Source organism: Oryx dammah, unplaced genomic scaffold (genome assembly GCF_014754425.2).
Source record: "Oryx dammah isolate SB20612 unplaced genomic scaffold, SCBI_Odam_1.1 HiC_scaffold_16, whole genome shotgun sequence".
NCBI classification, from domain to species: Eukaryota; Metazoa; Chordata; class Mammalia; order Artiodactyla; family Bovidae; genus Oryx; species Oryx dammah.
In genome coordinates, this window is record NW_024070200.1 from 38,408,729 (window position 1) to 38,422,893 (window position 14,165).

Here is a 14,165-nt window from a genome sequence, read left to right on the forward strand (position 1 = left end):
TCCTATGAGCAGTGTTCCAACAGGGGTGAGAAACTCTGTGTCTTTTTCTCCGGAAAATGAAGAAGAAAAGGATTCAAGGGAAACAGGCTACAGCCTCTGTTCTGAGTCTAAGTAAAGTGGTGCTTCAGACAGTCCTGGTTCTCCCCTTCCTTAGAGGTGCCACTCCAGCCCCCTTCCTCCAAGAAACCATTAGGCAACTGCTCCTACATGTAAGTAGTAGAATCTTTGAGAAAGAGCCAAAGTTCTCATCAGCAAAGTAGGGTTCTGGACTGCGGCGGTGTGGTAAGTCAGGTAAAGGTGTCCTCGTTTACATACAGGTGGTGGTACCTGGGCCTTAGGTGTCTGCCCATCAGGGTGTAAACTCTTTGAAAGTGAAAGTATTAAGTCGCTCAGTCGTGTCCAACTCTTTGCAATCCTGTGAACTGTAACCCATCATACTCCTCTTTCCATGGAATTCTCCAGGCAAGAATACTGGAGTGGGTTGTCATTTCCTTCTCCAGGGGATCTTCCCCACCCATCAAACCCAGGGTCTCCTGCATTGCAGGCAGATTCTTTCCCATCTGAGCCACCCAGGGTGAGCTCTTTAGGGTCACCTTAAACCGGTCATCTAAACTGGGCCTCACCCATGCCTACACAGCCAACTCCCCAGCCGACTCTGGCCTGGCTTTGCCAAGAACCCCTAGGATGGCAGAGAGAGATGCCTGAGAAGCCAGGCAAGCAATGCAGATGAGGGCAGGGGCAATGGTGGGGCCCATGGGAAGGCAGAGAGTGTTAAGTTCCACTTAAGGGGGAAAAGTTGCTAAGCCAACTGTTGCCCTGTAAGAGATGCCAGATTTTCCCCATTTTTCTGAGGGAATAGAAATGCAGATTTTCATATGAATTCTGATGTTTCGAATGTTAGAGTTGGTGACTGTGGATTATTGTCCTTTTGCATGTTGGGATCCATTCTCCCGTTGTCTATGTCCTAGGAGGGTAACTCTTGTGGGCAGTACCCTCCTCCCCCGACCTGCCCACTCTTTTGCCCTCTAGATTCCAGATAGGTTTGGCCAGTGGACAGAATAAGTAGATCAGAGATTGAAAGTTGAATGGTCAGTATATTTAACCCCCTTGTTCCAAACCAGAGACTCTCCCCGACCCTCTGAACCCCCTTCTACCCACATACTGGGGCTTTGGCAGTGACCACATTCTTCTGTGTACTCCACAACTCTTGTACGTAGTGGTCTCTCTTCCAGGCTCCTGTGGTCTGATGACTCCTCTGTCTGTCTCTCTAGGGAAGTATACCAGCTCCCTACTGCTGGTCTCTGAGTACCTCACCATCCTTTGTTGGTTCTCTTCACCCCGTCCATGTAAAGGCCTGTGTAAATAGCCCCTTCATTCTGAGCTCTCCTCAATTAACCCTTTCAAATATTCCCTCACTTTCCTGCTGGGAACCACCAATATATCAACTAATTCAATTAAAACACAAGCATAGGGAAGTCTAAGCACACCTGGATCTTCAGTGTGAATCCTTTCAGAGGGAGCCCAGCTCGCCACCCTTGCTGTATGCTCCAAGCTCTGCACCAGGGCAGCAGGTGGAAGCCGAAAGCCCCTACGCAGACCAGTGCAGAGCTCGGGTCAGTAGGATCACCAAGACCTTTGTGGAAACTGAAGGGGCAGTCCAAAGAAGGAGAAAGCCTTGAGGTGTGTACAGCCAGTTTAATGACTGATGAACCCATACAGATGCCAGACTACGGAGCGCCAGGGACACGGAGGCACAAAGCCTTGGGGAAAACACTACAGCATTACTGGGGGGACATCGGGATCACCTAACATTAATACCGGGGAAGAGGAGGTCCACTGGCAGCTCAGAACTATGACATTCCTTGGGGGAACATGCATCCCACCCCCAAAGCTGGAGCAAGCTGGCCGCCTTCATTCCCGAACATAAATCCTCGTGCAGACCACGTCATCGGCGCCGAACGTCTGCAGGGAAGGAAAACCAATCAGTGCAGATGTCTGTGCAAAAATGTTTAAAGCATATCGCTAATAAGGCCACTTACTGCCCTGTTAAAAACTCTTTGTAACAGACATTCAATTTCCTGTGCTGTGTGTTCATGCTCAGCGCTAAGAATTTTTTTTTTTCCCTCCCTTGAGCTCTGCGCTGGCAGAGAGGCAACTAGGGTATAGAATTATATTGTGTGCAGTTTTCCTTTGCTTCTGGAACCTAGGAGTGCTGACATAAAAAAATGCAAGTTTCCTGGCTTTGGTTTTTTAAATTAAACTGAAGCGGGGGTGGTGGTATGTCATACTGGACATTTCTGAAGTGGTTCTGTCTCTTTTCAAGTGATTTCAAGACAGCAGTGGGCCTGGGGCCACTGAGCCCTGGGATCCAGTAATCAACAGTCAGGTGGGATATCCTTGGAAAGGGTGTAGAAGTGCCTTCTAGGAAGCGGCTGTCCATCCTGAGAGACACCTGAGATGTTGTATCAGTAATACTCAAGGAATCCGTGAGCTAGAAACGTGGTCTTGGCTGCAAGAGCATGGCATAGGCTGCCAAACCTAGGCCTGCAATTCACAGCCGGTGAGCTGGGGCACCGCTCTGGTCTCTTGGACAATTCGGAGATGGAGCACAGGGAGTTGAGGGCAGGAGTGCAATTGAACAAGATGATCCCAAGTTCTTTCAGCTACAGTTTTATGACTCTTTGTTTGCTGTGGAGAGGGCACAAATCATTCCACAAATGGAGGAGGAAGGACCATTTTCTTCTGGCCTCTATCCCTGTAAGTAAGCTGTCTCCACTCTTTCAAAAACTGGCAATTACTCACAAGGCCTGCTCTCCTGGGTCTCTCACAGATAACTGGGACAGAAAAAAGCAATATATTAAAAAAATTTTAAGACAAACAGGATGTCCCCAGTCTGTCGACTAACGTAGATGTTTGTTTGCAGACGTACGTTTTTCTGTGGGAGAGCCCCTATCTTTCAAATTGTCAAAAGGGCCTTAGGTTAAAAACCCTGAACTAAGAGCGTGAATGGGCTTCCCTGGTGGCTCAGTGGTAAAAAAAAAAATCCTTCTGCAATGCAGGATCCATTGGAGACATGGGTTCTATCCTTGGGTTGGGAAGATCCCCTGGAAGAGGGCATGGCAACCCACTCCAGTATTCTTGCCTAGAGAATCCCATCGACAGAGGAGCCTGGCAGGCTACACAGTCCATGGGGTCACAAAGGGTTGGACATGACTGAAGCAACTTAGCACACGTGCACGCAAGAGCGTGAACATACTTGTATCTTCCCCTGGGTCACTCAATTGGTCATGAGATGCTCTCAGAGAACATGAGCTGGGACATTATTCTAATGTGTGTTTCAGGGAAATACTAGTCATTAGTGATTATGAAGGAATCAAATGCTCATCACCAGCCTAAATAGGGAACTACTGATCATACCAGCGGCACAGCTGTGCCTGCTCTGGACACTTTCTTGGTCTTCCTCCGTCTCCTCATTAGCAGATGATGCTGGGTGCTGGGGGAGGGTAAGGCAGGGGTTCCTATAGAAATTCACCTCTCAAGTGTCCAGACCTGTCAGAACCATGTCAGTTTTCCAAAACTCTTCCAGCTCTATGGCCATGGAGGGTCCCATGGCAGGCCAAAGTTTGGGGATTGGACTCTTTACCTGTGCTAGAATGATCGTCACCTCACCCAGGCCATCAAATGGCTTCACGGAACAAGAAGAAATGGCTACATTTCCAACCACGTTCAAAATGTCCTTCTCAGCCCGCAAACCATTATGAGAGGTTCCTGAAAGAAACTCTCTCTACACTGTTCCAGAGTGGTTTAAGGGACTTCACTCAGTTTTCAAAAGAAGGCAAGTTACAGCCCGGGGTTGCTGGGAGAGCTTATTTCAAGTTAACCAGAATAAATTGCCTCTTGTTTATAGAGGCGGCATCTCCCTACATTTGGATTTATTAATGATAATAACCCTTGGAACAAAAGCCCATATTTTAGATCCCAAATGCCAAGAATTAATGTTCCCTTTGAGGCTCATATGTATGTATGTATATGTCTGCTGAGCCAGGGAGAGAAGCACGGGTGGAGATGCAAGTGGGGGAGTTGGAAGTGGGGGAAATCTCCTAACAGAATCAAGCCAGTGTGCGGGCTGCTCAGATACTACAGAGATTAATAAAATCACACTTTCTCACCAAGCACACCGAGCCTACTTAACCCTCAGCTACCCTCAAGAACTCTAAAAATCATCTCCCTCTTTGCTATCCCTGGTCCCAATGAATATGTCCCTTTTTCTCTTAAATTTCCATCTCTCGGCCTCAAATTGCTCCCCCAACCCCATCAATGTATTCCTGCCCTGGAAACAACATTAACCAGGTTGCAAATGAAGCCAGTCCTTTCTGTGTGAAAGGAGGAAGTCTGGGAAATCATCTCAGGGAAGGACAAGAAGGCAAGAGTGAGATCAAGCAGCCTCCCCAGAAGTAACAGAAACAGCTCAATGGAGGGTCTTCCTACAGAATAAACATGTAATTTCAGGGCTGAGAGGGACCTGGGTCGGGGGGGGGGAACGAGGCTTTAGTCCAAACCCTCATTTTACAGCTTGGGGAGGGAAGGGCCAGGCCCGGGTCACAGTGAGTCCTGACCTAGCATTCCTTGCTACCTCCTTTCCCGACATTTCAGGGTGACGCTCATTAAGACGGGCAAGCAGGCAGTCTTAGAGGGGAGATGTTAACAACAGGCCTGATGGAGAACAAAGGATATCATTTCCTGGTTACCCACAACAGCTTTCCCCTTTTCTAGTGGGGGTGGGGGTGGGGTAGAGTCGAGTGGGGGTGGTTGGGGGGAGTGAAGAGGCGGGTGGGGAAGGCTGTTGTCAGGAAAGCTTGGTCTGTTCTGAAACACAAAGGGAGCATAACAGGGAGCTGTCTTTCACTCCTGCCCCCCCCACCACTTCCTTTGCTCCCCTAAATAAAGGGGAAGGAGGTGTGTGATTTAACTAAAGAAGTTTCTAACTTGGCCTCAGCAGGTATATTTTGCACGGTAAGGGATGTTTAAAATACTTCAATCTGATTCCCTGATTACCCTCTCCAGTTAACTCTCAGACTGTCTTAAATTAGCATTTCTTGTCTGTCTCCCGGAAAGCCATCGGAATCTGTAAGTCCGGGGGCAGGGGTGGGGTGCGGTAAAAAGACTTCCAGTGCAGGCGTACTGAAATTTCTGAAGTCTTTCCTAGGCAGCAAAGTGGAGAATGGTGAGGTGAGGAAAACTCCTTCTGCAGAGTGAACTCTGGGACCTCGCAGAGCCCACGCACGCTGAGCTCAAATGGAGGGGAGGTTGGTTTAAGTAAGTCAGCAAGTCACCGCCGGGATGTGTGGGTTTGGATAGTGGCCGGCAGCACAGCATGTCTCTAGCCCCTGCTCTGCCCCCTGAGCCACTCCGTTCTCCTGCCAGCCATCTAACAGTGATTTCCTTTGGCCTAAACTGTCATCTTGAGCTTTTCTGCCTACATTTTAAGCCAGAGCATAGAGGGTCTCTCCCTGAATGGGCGAGTGAGGACGACGTCGGTGGGGCTGGGCTGCGCGGCTGGAAACCTGCGAGCTCCTTTCAGGGTTGCGGGTGGGGGGTCTCACTCACCAGGATGAGTTCGTCGTTGGCCAGCTCGCGGGTCCAGTAGGTTTTGGGGCCGTCCCCCTCCAGGAGAGTTTGTGTGCAGTGGATCTTGTTCTCATTCTCCCAAGTGGGTAAGCTCTGCGGGCAGGAAAACCATTAGTGACATTAATTACAGTCTTGGCAGCAGGGAGCAGAGACAACAATGAGCACGGGAGAATAATTGCTCTGCAAAGAAGCAACACATGGTCCCTGTCAGCAGCGCACAGAACCTTCTCTGCTGTGCCTTATCAAGCCCAAATTCAGAGGGCTGACCACAGATTTTATGGGAGTATAAATATACCTTATATTACACACACACACACAGAAGCAGCAAAGCCTCAGGCATGCCTTACATCTTCAGGAATAAAATTGAGAGCATATAATGATTCATTTATGTCAAAATGGACTCCCCCTTCAAGCAATTTGGCTGTTGGCAAAAAGCTTCACAACAGAAATACAAAATTTTAGAACGGTTAAGACACCATATTTGTGACCACATCTAGTCAGCAAATCAGGAGATTTTCCTTGCACGGATTTGGGGATAATGTCTCTCTTTCTGTTTGCACTGAGCAGACGCAGTACACAGCCTGCTCTGATAATCCTGAGTTTCTCTGACTCTGAGAATAAAAACACTGCCACTTGCCAAGTTACATCTCTCTAGAAACAAAAATTTTTTTTTAAGATCTTAAGGGTCTTCATGCTGTCAGAGGTAGGAGGCAAAGAAGGGATTCCGCTGTAGTTTTCCCCGGCGTCTGCATGAAGAAAAATGCTATACAGATGGGCTAGGCGGCTGTCCTGAATGTGCACATACTGTCTTTTTAACTAACACGTGGGACACGTTCACTAGGCAGGGTGGGGATGGATGAAGCCCCGCTCCCCAGGCTGTCCTGTGAACCTTTGATTTCTGATCAGAATTACGGTCTCCAGCAGTACTCACTGTTGGATATACTCAAACTGAGTTCTGCCTATTGCCAGGCCTTTTACCTTAGACTCCCAGACCTTCCCTCTACGCTGAAGAGATGTCCTGCTCTTTTGTTTTTGCAAACAGAGCCCAAGATATCATTTTCAGGCTGTGTCAACTCCAGGGGTCAAATATTGCTTCATGGGCCAGGGTGCTTCTGGGGGGCTGTGTCTCTATGTCCTCCCAAACCCGGTGCCCAGAGAGTCTCACTCTAGATCAGACAGGCACGGTTCCGGAAAGGTGAAAAACAATTTCTCACTCTCTGGAATGCTATGAGTTTTTCTTTTTTCAAACCTTGGGGGAGAGGAGGGAGACATTTTGTCACTTTTTAAATAAGTGGTAGCATCAGCGATTGTTTTTCCATCTGCCCTCAAAATACATGGGTAGTCAACCCTCCATTCTATTCCACAGACCAACCAAATGCGACTTTGCCCATCTGAAAAAGGAATTTATAACCCCTTGCTTCAGTCCACCGATTCATCCCTGGGACCGATAAACTGAGAGAAACAGAATTCTTGCCCCTGGGTACTAAAAGAGGGCACTCAGTCCATTCTCCGGGCAGAATCTGCCTTGCTTTTGGAAAGGTTTCGTCTTTTCCTTTAAGGAACCTAAGTGAGGGCGGGCAGGAGAAGTACCGGGGCCATCAAGACTGTTGAAACTGGATCCAGAGCGAATTTCCCAAGGGCCCAGGGACCTGGGAGGGCGGGACGCAAGAGCTGCGGCTCCACCTGCGACAGGAAACGTGGCAGCAGAACGGCCGGGCAACGCGGCCCAGCCACCTCCTCCTCCTCTCCAGCCGCCTGCGCTCGCGCGAGGATCGCTGCAAAATGCCGCAGAAACGCCTGCAGGGAACGCGGTGTAACCCAAAGCCCGCGCTTTAAGCGCGGCGGTTAGCACCCCGGGAGGCAATTTAGGGAGGAGGTTAGGAGCGGCTGGGGTGGGACTTTCTCCTTAGCCCAGGGCAACGAGTTGCACAGATCCTCTGGGCAAACAGCCGATGCACACGCCCTGCAAGGAAGGCGCGGCACAGGCTGCAAAAGGATACGGGGGTCTCAACTGGCTGCAACGGGTCCTGGGTAGGGAGCAGGGATCCGGGAAGGCTGCCCAGACTCCGGGACCTCACCCTGCACTTGCGTCCGTCCACGGTCTCCTCCTCAAAGCCTTCTCCGACCTTGAAGTTGATCTCGGTCGTGCGCACCGTGGTGGACGTCTTGATGTAGAACTGGTCCCCGTCCTGGCGGATCTCCACGTGCGGCTTGGACGCTGCCGCCACGGCCACTTTCCTCAGCATGGCGTTCACACCTGCCCCGGGAAGAACGGGGGCGACCCGGGTTCGGGTCACGGGGTCTCGTCACCCGCCCATTGTCCCAGAACTGGCCCGGCATTTCCCAAACCCTCTGACTATAGAAAGGGGACTTACAAATGAACCATTCCTCCCCCGGCTCTCGCCCTGATTTTCAAGATGAGAAACTGAGGCTCAGAGAGGGTAAATGGCTTTCCTTCGGTAGCACGTGGTAGGGCCTGGTCTCAAAATGAGTCCCCAAACTTAAAGTCCCCGACCCTCCCAGGATTTCAGTAATAATGTCTCCTAGCGATGATCTAGAGCGAGATAAAGACCGAGCCGTCGGGGAAAACGCCAAGGATCCAGCAAACGTTCGCGGGATTAGTGGATCCCAGGCTCTCCTCGCCACTTCTAGATGGGATGCTCCTTGGAATTCGCCCCGATCTAAGGCACCCAGGACTCTCTCCTGCCTGGTGTTGGTCCCTAAAGCCGACTCCCCGCGGGCCCCGGGGCGCCTCCGGCCGCTACCCTCCGTCGGGGCGCGCTGCCCGGGCCAGCTTACCCAGCGCCTTGAGCAGCTCGTCGAAATTCTCGCTGCTGCGCATCTTCCAGGTGCCGGCGAAGTTGGGCATGGTGGCAGCGGTGGCGGCGGCGGGAAGGCGGCGGCAGGCACGGACAGCTGCGGCGCAGCGGGCACACTCCAAGCTGCAAAGGCGGAGACTGCAGCTCTGCGCCCAGCCCCACGCGCCTTGAGTCACCGGGAGAGCGCCCCCAACCCCCTCGCCGCTCCAAGCCCCGCCCCGCTAGCCCCGCCCCCCACCCCCCGCGGCCCCTACCCAGCGTGAGCCCCTCTCCCAGCCCTACTGTGCCCGCGCTCTGCCCCTTGGCGGTCCATTCGCCAGGGGTGCAAGCTTGGTACCAGCTCTCCTACAACTCTGGGTGGGGGGCGTCTCTGCCACCCCCGGGCCACCTACATCCTTCTTTAAAGTGGGTGGTGGGAGAGGATTAGATGTAGCAATACTGGCCAAGAGGAGAAAATCGTTGAAGCTCGGCGGTGGGGGCTGGCGAAATCATTATACCACTCTCTCTACTTTCGTATATGTTTGAGAATATACATAATATAAAGTTAAAATAAGTGGGTAGTAGGTTCACCAGGGGATGACAGCCACCCTGTCCCCACTCCCAGGCATGGCTTCTGGATGCGCCCAGTAGGTCGCCTCCACTCCCAGTCCTGGATCCTATTCCGCAACCACCACCAACCCACCTTACTTCCGCACCACCACCACCACGAGCAGGACCACGGAAGGAAATGGCGGAAAAGCCTCAAACCACTCCAACACCGCCCGGCGCTGCTGCTCGGAACCCAGGATCGCGCGAGATAGTGGGTCCTCCGCGTTGGTGTGACGGGAGGGAACCCAGGCAGCTGCATCCTTGTAGGTAGCTCAGAGAAGGGTGGACTGAATAAGCTCCAGAACCCTGGATATCAGCGGCCTGTTTTGCAGAAAAGTGAGACTTTGCACTTACCGGCAGGCTGGGAGGGCCAAGTTGAGGAAATCGCCTCTTTTCTCCCTTTAATCCGAAATATGGCCCAAACCTAACGCCCCCTCAGTGCCTCCACTACAAGTACAAACATTTCACCACAGCGCTTAGAGCTTTGCACGCAGACCCTAAAATTCCCTTCCAGTCTCTTTCCACTCCTCTGCCGTCAGTATGCCTTGGCAAACTGCACAACCCAGGATTCTGGGACCTGCCAGGCATCTTCCCACCTCTAAGCGCCTGCTGTGCAACCGTCGGGGAAAGCCCTTTTCCTCCTCGGGTAAGTAAAATCTTGCCCACTCATGGAAGTCCACCTTATGCCATCTCTTTTGAAATTCAGCTTCCTAATCAAATATGTCAGCTTCCTAATCAAATATGATGATTTTTTTCTGAACCTGCCGAATTCTGTGTTTGGTCCTGCTCTTGTTTAAATTTTAATCCTGCTATTAAACTGAGCACCTGGAGGGCAGTGTTTGAGCGTTTGTCAACTTGTACTCTCTTCCACAGGCTTAGCCAGGTGGGGCTCAGTCAATAAGCATTGATCTGAGGAGGGTGTATGTACCCTGCAGCCCAGAGGTAGTGGGGGTGAAGATCCCCAGAGGGACTGCAGGAGCTGAGTGCCTGCTGAGCAGGGCTCTGGACCTCTATGGGTGCCTGGGGCTGGGGTCCTGCTCTCAGGCCCTAAGAAGCTGCCCTAGAAAGCAGCTGAGGACAGGAGAGGAGAGAGGGGCTGTCCCCAGCTGGGAAAGGGTGTGGGCAGGGCCAGCTTCATGGACGTGAGACCTGTGTAGTCCACAGAGCCAGGCATTTAGGAGGGCCTGGCATTTGGTTCAGTGCTCTCCTACTGCCATCTTGAAATTATTAACCACTTTTGGGCAAGGGGTCCTGTATTTTCATGTTGCACGAGATCCACAAATTGTGTACCTGATCCTCAGTGTGGGAGGCAGAGGCTAGGGCTGCCACAGAATCAAGCCCACTTTATGGAGGGTCTGGGGTCTGCACAGTGAGGGGGCTAAGTGGGGGTGCCATCCAACTAACGCAGACCACTGCCCCCATCCAGCTCTCCTCCCCAACATGGCCTCTGCCATCTTCAGACCAGGCTGGGGAGGGGTTGAAGCAGGACAGTGGAGGGAAGTAAAGTTGGGAGTCAAAGCCACAGGGAAAGCCTTGAAGTGGCTGGCAGGTATTGCAGCAAAGGCACTGAGTGGGCAAAGAGGGGGAAAAGGAAGAGACAGGATGGGGGAGTCGTGGTGCATTGCTCAGGCACTGAGCGAGGGTGGGAGAGGGTCCAGGAAGAGGAGGGGACTGCTAGTTCAGAGTGCAAGTTGGTCCCGGGGTCCTCTGAACCCACTGTCCTTGTTAATGAGTTCAGAGGTGGCCAGGGCAGATAGAAGGAGCTAAGACTTCTTAGATGCCCCAGACCTTATCAGAGGGCACATGGAGAGGGGGGAATGCAGCTCCCTCTCTGACCTGGCTACTAGGGGAATGTCAGAGCCTAGGGGACAGCACAAACCTCACGAGGGTGGTATTTCTGAGAACCCAGCCTGAGAATCCAGAGCAGAGTCCCTGCTAAGGAGAAGTCAGTTGGTGGCCTGGGCCTAAGGACAGATAGGCAGAATCACCCCGACTTCTCTGGGCCTTTCTGCTCTCTCCCATTCCTTCTCTTATTTCACCCTTCCATCCACTAATCTTGCTGGGTTCAGCTCCGGGGATGGTGACGAATCAAAGTCCAGGCTTTGTCTTAAGGGCCCACCATTTACCTGGGGGGAAAATCCTAGGAAATCTGTGGTCCCCGTGTGGGCTAACAGTGCCTAAGGAGCAGGCTTTTAGCCCAGCTTGTGTTGAGCCTTTAGAGTCAATCCAGAGGGGCTGAGGGAGTGAGGAGGTCTGATTGGAAAGAGCAACGTGTGCGAAGCCAGGAGCTGTAGAACAGGGCTGTGGGTTTGGGGACTAATTACCTTTGGGGCAGCTGGAGTGCATCATCTGGGGGAGTGAGGCTGGAGGTGACATAGGAGGGGAGCAGAGTCACTCCACTAAGTGCTCATGGCTATGAAGTGAGGTTCTTGGAGAAGGCATATAGAAGGGTTTTAGGAGAGGTGAGCCATAGTCCTATGGCATTTTAGCTTCAATGTGGAAGATGGATCAGATGGGGGCAAGCAGAGGTGCTGTTGGCAGTGGAGATTGGCAGGGGACAAATCAGAGAACAGTGGTTCCTAAATGCCAGTCTGGGACTGAGCCAGACATCCCAGCAGGCTGGAGGTGCTTTCTAGGAACTCAGATTCCCAGGCCCAGCCTGGGAGCTTTGGATTCAGTAAGTCAGGGTAGGGCCCCTGGAACTGTGTTTGGCAAGTTTTCTCGTCTGTACGGTCAGGTTGGCTCTGCCATACTGTATGACCGGCTAAGCCTGGGAGGGAAGGAGAAGTGGAAGGAAGGTTGACAAGTGTGACCCTAGTGTCTGGGTTGTGCACTGGATGGTCTTATTTGCTGCTGGGGGAGCACACAAGCAGGAGATGAGTCCTTCTCAGGACATGTAGAGACTCTCAGTGTGTAGGGGGTAGGTGAGCAGAGCAGAGTCAAAGGAAGCGGGAGGAAAAGCAGGGGCTCATGTCCTACCAGCTAGGACATAGCCATGTACAAAAGAAGGGATGGGCCATCAGTGCCAGCTGCTCCAGGGAGGATCGTGAAGGCAAGGCAGTGAATACATGAGTCAGTAACTAGGCGACTGCGACCAGAGCAGTTTCAGAAGGTAGTGGAGTCTGAAAGGCTGCAGTGGGTTGAGTCTGGAATGAAAAGAGTGAAATGGAAGTGGAGAAGGTAGATTTTTCTTTAGAAAAGCAAGGCTATATGGGGGAGAGGAGACGGCTTAGCAGTTATGAAAGGAGGCAGCATTCAAAGAACTACTGGGGGGGTTTGTTTGCATGTTGGATGGAGGAGTTTGATATTTATAGGCTAAAGGTAGAGAGTAAAGCAAAGGTAGAAGATATAGGAGAAAGAAGATGGATACAGGTGGTAAAGGGGAGAGAGGACTAGATGCAGAATGTAGGTGGAGATGTCTGCCTTCAGGGGGAAGCAGGAGGAAAGGGAGCCAGACATGAAGGGAGTTCCTAAGTTCTCTCTTCACCCCATAAGTAGGAGATGGTCTTCTGCAAACTTAGAAGAGCCCCTTCTGAAAATGGGAGAAGTGACTCAGGCTGCACAGAAGTGATGCTGGGCATGAGGCAGGATTCCAGTGAGGTCTGACAGGACTAGGGCAGAGAGAAATGGAAGGGCTTGAGTTCCGGATGTCCTGTGAAGCTGAAGAACACGTGGACTGGGGGATAGCAAGAAGGTGGGCATGGTCAGAGAGCAAGATGCTGGAGTTCAGGATGATGAAGCCATCTTTTCAATTTTTATTTATTTGTTTTTGGCTGTAGTGAGTGTTCGTTGCTGCTTGTGGGCTTTCTCTAGTTGTGGTGAGTGGGGGCTACTCTCTTATTGCAACGTATGGGCTCTGGGGCATGAGGGCTTCAGTAGCTGTGGTGCACAGGCTTAGTTGCTCCATGGCATGTGGAATCTTCCCAGAACAGGGATTGAACCTTTGTTCCCTGCATTGGCAGGTGGATTCTTAACCATCGGGGAAGTCCTGAAGCCATCCATATGATGCTAATGTACATTATGAATCTTAAATTGTTTATAGCATTTCCTGAATCTTATGTCTATGAAATAATCTGCAGGACTGGTGTGGCGCTAAACCCACTGTGATCAATTCCACTGAAAGCAATGGGAGCCATGGAAGATTTTTAAGGAAAATTGACTGGATCAGATTGCATTTTAAACAGATCCCACTGGTGACCTTTATGGAGGATGAGTCGAAGGAGATTGAGAGCTAATGCATGGAAGCCAATGAGGAGTTTACTATAACCATCCAGGCAGGAGATAAAGAGGGCTCAAGGCTGAGAAGGGAGCAAATTGAGAAATATTTAGAAAGGTAAATCAGTGGGGTCAGATGACTGAAGAAGGATATATCTGCATGGGGTTTTTAGCTTAGAGGTGGCTTGGAAGGTAAGAGCCCCAACCCAGACTGTGGTAGATGATTTTCATGGGGAGGATGTTGACCTCCACCTTGGATGATATAAAAGCTTTGAGGTTCATGGGGATGCACAGATGGAACCGTTAGGAAGTGGAATTCCATAAAGCAACAAGAGGGAGCATTTGGGAAGGCCTCTAGGATGAAGAATTCAGTTTGCCATAGTGTGAGGGCTCTGGAGTAGAGATACAGCCTGGCAAGAGATGAAGGTCTTGGTTAAGATGGATCACAATATTTGAATTTCAGGCTTCAGAGTGCGTCTCTGCTGGGGGGAGTGGGAGGCCAGGGGACAGGGGCCTGGAACTCTAAATGTAATTCTGGTGACAAATGGTCTGGGAAGGGGGCAGTGTCCTGCCTGGGTGGCCGAGAACGGGGCTCAAACTGTGGCTCCTTACTCCTTAGTCCAAGGAGATTCAGCTGACACTGGCAGGTAGACAAAGGTGACTTCTTGGCTGAGCACAGCTACACCCTGCTGGTCAATTCTTCATTTATGGGATTCTAGCAAATTCCCAGGGTGCCCTGTGTAAATGTTGCATGCTCACACAAACGTGTTCACAGTCAGGGGCCTCTTTTTGTTTTGATCTTTGAATCTCTAGAGCATAAAGACCGTTTTGGAACATAAGACCCATTGGTAGATTCATTCACTCAGGCTTTATGGAGAGAGTACTGTGGACCAGGCACAGGGTTCAGAGGTGAAG

At 51.3% G+C, this 14,165-nt stretch overlaps 1 protein-coding gene across 1 annotated transcript; it reads right to left on the reverse strand.

Annotated features, from left to right (window-relative positions):
* Positions 1–1,675: 1,675 nt before the first annotated feature.
* On the reverse strand, positions 1,676–8,646 carry CRABP1 (cellular retinoic acid binding protein 1). Its single transcript, XM_040257357.1, has 4 exons — positions 8,428–8,646; positions 7,707–7,885; positions 5,608–5,721; positions 1,676–1,962 (listed from the first exon to the last, which is right to left on the reverse strand). Exons 1-4 carry the CDS (start codon positions 8,495–8,497, stop codon positions 1,912–1,914), a joined length of 414 nt encoding a protein of 137 aa, XP_040113291.1. The 5' UTR covers positions 8,498–8,646; the 3' UTR covers positions 1,676–1,911.
* Between the last annotated feature and the right edge of the window lie 5,519 nt (positions 8,647–14,165).